At 51.4% G+C, this 7,010-nt stretch overlaps 1 protein-coding gene across 1 annotated transcript; it reads left to right on the top strand.

Annotated features, from left to right (window-relative positions):
* Nucleotides 1-1,104: 1,104 nt before the first annotated feature.
* Nucleotides 1,105-3,874, top strand: LOC133362563 (zinc finger protein 626-like). Its single transcript, XM_061581507.1, has 2 exons — nucleotides 1,105-1,163; nucleotides 2,577-3,874. Exon 2 carries the CDS (start codon nucleotides 2,605-2,607, stop codon nucleotides 3,283-3,285), a length of 681 nt encoding a protein of 226 aa, XP_061437491.1. The 5' UTR covers nucleotides 1,105-1,163; nucleotides 2,577-2,604; the 3' UTR covers nucleotides 3,286-3,874.
* The last annotated feature ends 3,136 nt before the right edge of the window (nucleotides 3,875-7,010 follow it).

Below are 7,010 nucleotides of genomic sequence, written 5' to 3'. Positions count from 1 at the left end.
CACGAGGCATGCTGAGTGTGACGCCACAGGCAGTGACAAGGGCAGACCTGTGGTCAAGCGTCGCTTGGATGAGGACCTCCCTATGGCGTGCAGGTCGCGGGGGTCGTGTCACCGCACTTGAGCGCGCTGAAGGCGGCGGGGGGGAGAAGACACGTTGCGTAGCAGTGCCGACAACTTGGCCGCAGGGTTAGATAGCGAAGACACATCTTGCACGCGGGTGGAATCTGCAATGTCACGAGATTTTGGACGATTTTTGACCCCCCCCCCCCCTTCGTCACACGGCGTCATAAAAAGTGAGACCCCCCCCTCATATATGACGTCACAAAGCTCTGCCCCCCCCCAAAAAAAATGCTTCAAATCGCTTTAAACTATTGTCATTGTGTAGTGCGTATTTAATGTGGCGCTGCACTCTGATGTAGGGGAAAACATTTATTACAAAGTCTATTTAATTAAGTAGAACGTGTCGTCTATATTTATTTAAAAAGTTGCGCATTTTGATGTGACGTCACATTTCTCAAACCCCCCCCCCCTCTCGTCACACATCGTCACAAATATCTGACCCCCCCCAGGTGCGTGACGTCATTTAATGTATTCACGCTCTAATTTATTCAGTTACGGGGTCGCTCGTTGTGGGAGGAACGTGGCTTGTAACCCGAAAGTGACGTCATGTCACTTGCTGCTGCCGCGTGACGTCACGAGGTAACAGGAAGCTGCCGCTGCAGCTGCGTGCTTACTGAACTCCGAGGTGAGAATTTCTCATCGTTGTGGTTGTTGTGGTTGTTGTTGTGGTTGTTGTTGTTGTGTACCAAGGTAGAGCCTCGCTGTTTCTCTCTCTCAGGGATGTCAACTGAGTAGCAGCGAGTGTTGGAATCGATGTCCAGATTGGAACTTTGCCCCGCGGGGCCTTGCCTCCTGCCCTCGCCTGATTGCGTTCAAGTTTAATTCTCTCGCTCAAGATAAATTTGTCTTCACGCGGCTCGCTACTCTGTAACTTTGGTTCGCTGTAGATATTAACGCAGTTTTTGTTCTTCGTGTTTGTTACCAGGCCAAGCCCGCTTGAGCTGCTGTACCGCTCTCGTTCTCAGAAGCGACCTGCCCACAACAACAACAACAACCACAACAACCACCACAACAACAACCACAACAACAACAACCACCACGAGGTGAGGCTTGTCAACAGCATGGCGGTGTTCACTCTGGACGCGGCACCGCGAGTCGGTGTCTGTGGGTCACAGGCGCTCAGCGCCGCGTGCCGCTGTTCACTCTGAACGAGTGGAGGGGGGCACCGCGGGGGGGGGGGGGGGGGGGCAGGAGGTAAATCCGCGCCGCCACGGGGAGAGGGAGAGACACGGGAAGCGCCTCGGCTGTGTCGGTTGATCCTCCATTCGTTACTTGGTGGAGTGACGCAGCATTAATGTCACCGCTAGAAACCTCCTGGTTCCACCAGCCCACAGGGGATTATTGTGTCCGTCCGTCCGTCGTGCATCCAGAAATGGGTGGGGAGGGGCTGGGTGGGGAGGGGAGGGTGGGGAGGGGCTGGGTGCGGAGGGTGGAGAGGGGCTGGGTGGGGAGGGTGGGGCTGGGTGGAGGGTGGGAGGGGCTGGGTGGAGAGGGGAGGGTGGGGCTGGGTGGAAGGTGGGAGGGGAGGGGCTGGGTGGGGAGGGGCTGGGTGGGGAGGGGCTAGGTGGGGTGGTGCTGGGTGGGGAGGGGCTGGGTGGGGAGGGGCTAGGTGGGGTGGGGCTGGGTGGGGAGGGGCTGGTCACCCCGTGGTGCCCTTATAAAACTCAACGTTTCACCTACTCACGCCGGCTTGTGCCCGCCCTCACAGTCGGCATATTTGCGGAATACACCACGTAACCGTTGACCCTGCAGGCCATTGACCGAGCAACCCAACGTTCCTACCAGCTCCCTCCACAGCAGGAATGTGTTAAGCGGATGAAGGTGGCCAGGCATGGTTCTGGACACACCACCGCCTGTTTACCCATGGCAGTGTGTGACAGTGTAAACTTTGTGTTTGCAGTAAAGTCTATCAACTCTGTTGAACACGGAGGTTGTATCAAAGCTGTAGTTTATTTTGTTTTCCTCTGGAACTCTTTATACGAATGGAAACAGGAAGTTTTCACAGCACACACGTGCAGCAGCTGAAGTCAGATCAGTTCATCTCAGCATTCAGGACATCGTGAGCCTGGCTGGCTTCACACCTCTAAGTTGCGATTGAACATTAATTTATGCATTTCTGCATAACACAAATAGTATTATTTTCAACACCTTTTGCTATGTCAGCTGAATTTAGCTTTCATAAATATTCATTTTGTAGCTTGACATCCGAAATTGTGTGCTCAGAGCTTTGGGTTAACATTCATTTTGAAGAATAGAGGCCCTCCAGGCATGTTTGTGACCATTCACCCTCTCATTGTGTGCCATAACAGCCCGTGTGATGAATTTAGGACGCTTTTTCACTACATCATGCATATCTATGAATAAGTATAGACGTGTAAGTCACGTGTGACTGTGTATATATGCATTCCACTGTGCCTCGATACTGACGTGTAGATATTCTTTTTTTCTGTCTGCAGCTGTTGCTTCCTCTGCAGAATTGGTCTGATGGAGCAAAGGCACTCGGCGCAGCTCGGTGCCAAAAGGCATCAATGCGACCGGTGTGCATACAGCACGAATCATACTGGACATTTTACACGGCACCAGAGAACTCACACAGGAGAGAAACCCTTCAAGTGCTGTGTGTGTGGGAAGGCGTTTGCACAGTCATCTGCTGTTGTAGAACACCAGAGAACACACACGGGAGAGAAACCCTTCAAGTGCACTCCATGCGGGAAGGCGTTTGCACAGTCATCACATCTTCATGTACACCAGAGAACACACAAGCATCACAAGATCCACAAGGAGTGGAGTCTGAAAGCTTGTGAAAGTCAAAGTGCTGCAATGAGCCCATCCCTCATCAAACAAGAACCAGAAGAAAATCTCAGCTTGGACACTTTTAAAGGTACCAAGGTGAAATATGAAGAGGTGAAGGTGAAATGTGAAGAAGTGATGGTGGAATATGAAGAGGTGATGGTGAAGAGCGAAGAAGTGAAGGTAAAATGTGAAGATGAAGATTCAAGTCCAGAATGGGACCTTCGCATCAATGGAGGCAACGTGAAGCAGGAGGAGAATTCTGACTGTGAGGCAGAGCGAGGCAACTCCCAGCAGCAGTTTGTGGAGGTGGAGGTGTGGATGGACTTCCTCCGAGACAATTCAAAGTCAAATGGAGACCCGGTAGATGTGTAAGCTTGAGACGATGTCGCTCCAATAGATGCACCGTTGTCACAGGCCTTTAATGACAAGAATGTGAAGTTGAACACTCAGTTCCTAGGTTCAACCTGCAGGGTAAGGGTGGCCAGTCTTTGTGGACCTGTGTGTTGGGTAGATCTCTAACCAGGAGCGAGAGCCAATAAGCTCCCAAGCATTCACTCTGTTCTCATAATTGCATTTATATGGTGCTTGCTTAATCACCTCGGCAACTCGGAGTTTTGTATCGTACCTCATCTCAAACACTCGAAGAGCACCCCAAGTGGCAGCTGCCCCTGTGTGGCACAAGGTGGTGGCCCTGCACCGGCCTGCGTATGAACAAGAGCCTGTCAGTAGGGGGCGATGATTGATGTGGCATCTTAGTTGTGTCGTTTGTAGGTAATGTTTAGAATTAAATCGCGACGTTTCGGGCGCGACACAACCTCATGACGGGCGCTTGTGTTGCCCTCGAAACGTGATTTATTTTACTTCTACCCACGTGACTTTACCGAAAGAACCAAAGAGTCTGTGCTTACCAGTTTTTCTACGCGACAATGTATCTTTCTTTCCTTGTTACGGTGACAAAATAAATAAGGTGTCTGTCGCCAAGGCTGTGTCGCGTTCTTGGTGTCGGAAATCGTCGTCGTCATCGTCACGATGGGAAAGCGCGGCGTTCTATCCTTGGGTGCATCGGGACGGTCATGGGACACCCTGGGCTGTGACGTTGAGGCTGCGGGTGGTGCTCCGGTGGCTATGAGATGTTAACTCTCTCGCCTGGTATGCAGGAGGTCGTGGGTTCTATCCAAACTCTGACGCCTGCTGCTGTATATTTGGAGTCTGCGTGTCTCTCATCATCACGGTGGCTAGGAGATGTTGACTACCTCGCCTGGTATACAGGAGGTCGTGGGTTCGATCCCGATCCTAACGCCTGCTGCTGTATATTTGAAGTCTGCGTGTCTCTCTTCCCGTGGCCACGTGGATTTCTCTCCGGGTTTTCCCTCAACATTTAGAATCACAAGGCCCTCAAGAGTGTGTGCATGCTTTAATTTCACCGGTGGGGTAAAATGTGGGTGGTGGTGGTCAACATTTCCGACTGGATATCTGTGATGAAGAGCTTCACAGCTCATCGGATTCCTCCAAGATACATCATCACCGATTCTGTGTAGTCCTACCTCTCCTAAAACAAAGTATCGGCCAGCGTGGAAGAGTAGGCCAAGTTACATCCCACGGAGGCTCTCTCTCCAGAGCTCCCTCGAGAAAACCTACCGTCACAGCGGTGACGCGAGCACTTGCAGGACTGCACCTTTACCCATCGGCATTAGCCGCTTTAAGTCTGCTCCTGTGACCGGGTTACACGTCAACATCGCTACGAGTGTATTTGGGTGAAGTTATTTTTACAACGGCCGAACGTACACACACGCAATGCGCATGCATCGTGTGCATGCGTGATCAACATACGTTGTGTGTGTCGATATAACCCAGTCAGTGACAGACACCCGCTGTCATTCACGACGACATTCACCCCCCCCCCCTTCTGGTCTGCACAACTGATTGCCGAGTTTGTGTTTCGCAATCGGAAGAGGTGTTTGGTTCGTTACTGGAGAAATCTGCCGAGCCACGCGGCTTATTTGTGTTCATTTACACAGATTTCCGGCAAGTTGCAACAAAGAAAGTGACACAAACAACAGCTTCTGCTCTGTGTGTTGAACTTCTTTCGCACCGTACGTAGCCCAGCCGTGCTGATCCACTCGCTGTTCACTACTCACGATGTTTGTCGTTTGCCTTTGCTGCTGTTTAGTTATTTGAGCGGCGCCTCAACGCTGAAGGTCACAGGCAGTCTCAGTCCAGGGCCGTTCAAATAAGTGACTTTCATATTCTTGGTTCTTTCGGTAAAGTCACGTAGAAGGGGAATAATAAAATAATGTAAATATAAAACAATAAAATTTCTCACGTTTCGACTGCAACACAAGCAATCATCATCATCAGGTGTGAAATCCACAGCAAGAAAATTTTAAAAATGTTTTTTCTGTGGATTTCACACCTGATGATTGCTTGTGTTGCAGTCGAAACGTGAGAAATGTTATTGTTTTAAATATTGTATTATTTCCCTTCTACGTGACTTTACCGAAACAACCAAGAATATGAATCCCTGCAGTCACGAAAGCTTTAAAATAGAAATTTAAGTGACTTTCATTTGACCGACGTCGCACGTACAAACACACTGGGCTCGCAACGTGACGCCAATCATTGACTCAGAAGGTCAAACAACCCAGAGGTCACCGCTCCGTCACCCGCCGTCGCTACGGCAGCTGAACCAATGGACACGTTTCTCAAACGCACCCAGCCACCACCCGGTCCAGTCGGTGGGGTAGAGTGTGGGCTACCCCCACTCTGGTGTGTTTTCCCACGGCGTCTGTAGACGTCAGCGTGGAAGAGTAGGCCAAGTAGCCCATCGAGGAACTCTGTCCAGAGCTCCTCAGAGTGGGAAGGCCGTTCTGCCAACAAGAGCCTGAGTAGGGGAATTGCAGGGACCGCACCTTTATCTTCTTTTATCAGCGGATGCTTTGGAGTGGATTGTCAGTGGCGGATCTACAATTCCTTACTGGCTGTCGTGTGTGGCGTAGTGTGTGTGGTGTGTGTGTAGTGTGGTGTGTGTAGTGTGTGTGGTGTGTGTGTAGTGTGTGTAGCGTGTGTGGTGTGTGTAGCGTGTGTGGTGTGTGTAGTGTAGTGTGGCGTGTGTGTGTGGCGTGTGTGGTGTGTGGTGTGTGTGGCGTGTGTGTGTGGCGTGTGTGGTGTGTGTGCGGCGTGTGTGTGTGGCGTGGGTGGCGTAGTGTGTGGGGTGTGTGTGCCGCGCGTGTGTGTGGCGTGGGTGGCGTAGTGTGTGTGGTGTGTAGTGTAGTGTGTGTAGCGTGTGTGGTGTGTGTAGCGTGTGTGGTGTGTGTAGTGTAGTGTGGCGTGTGTGTGTGGCGTGTGTGGTCTGTGTGGTGTGTGTGGCGTGTGTGTGTGGTGTGTGTGCGGCGTGTGTGTGTGGCGTGGGTGGCGTAGTGTGTGTGGTGTAGTGTGTGGGGTGGTGTGTGTATAGTGTGGTGTGTGGTGTGTGTGTGGTGTGAGTGTGTGGCGTAGTGTGTGGCGTGGCGTGTGTAGTGTGTGTGGGTACTTTAACCGTACACCCTGTGGTTCGTGAGCCAAATCCTTAGCAAGTTTCATCCACACACACAGATAAAGAGACAAAAATGACTTTTATAGGTGAGACACTGCATACAAGTGCAGTGCGAAGTCGTGTGAAGTAGTAGATTCAGTGTGACGCGGCTCGCAGGGAAGGGTGCGACGGACCTCGCTGTGAATCCCAACAAGCGCCGAGTGAACGTTGCCCAGATTTGGCAAACGCGGCGTTAACGAGAACAAAGGAATAAACGGAACAACGCCACTTGGTCGCTAAGCGCATTCAAGTGGCGACGTCACAAAACAACGGCGCTTCCACATCGTGAAGATGAAGCGCATGCAGAGTGTGTAGTAGGGTAGTGCATAGTAGGGTAGTGCATAGTGTATATTAGGGTAGTGTATAGTGTATAGTAGGGTAGTGCATAGTGCAGTGTATCAGAGTGTGGCTGGTGGCGTGTCGCACGCGAGTGAAGTGTGTATAGTAGAACGCAGCTCGTAGTGAGGGGTACACGCTGGATGTCGATGCCATAAACAACTTTGTGGGGGTCGCGATCTCAGTCGAG

Source organism: Lethenteron reissneri, unplaced genomic scaffold (assembly GCF_015708825.2).
Source record: "Lethenteron reissneri isolate LAM-NWPU_2019-01 unplaced genomic scaffold, ASM1570882v1 scaffold_1530, whole genome shotgun sequence".
NCBI classification, from domain to species: Eukaryota; Metazoa; Chordata; class Hyperoartia; order Petromyzontiformes; family Petromyzontidae; genus Lethenteron; species Lethenteron reissneri.
Note: the sequence above shows the minus strand (reverse complement) of the source record. Positions and strands in the feature narration are given on the sequence as shown.

Excerpts from the sequence above, each read along its gene's own strand:
- LOC133362563 (XM_061581507.1), top strand. The coding sequence starts at position 2,605 with ATGGAGCAAAGGCACTCGGCGCAGCTCGGTGCCAAAAGGCATCAATGC.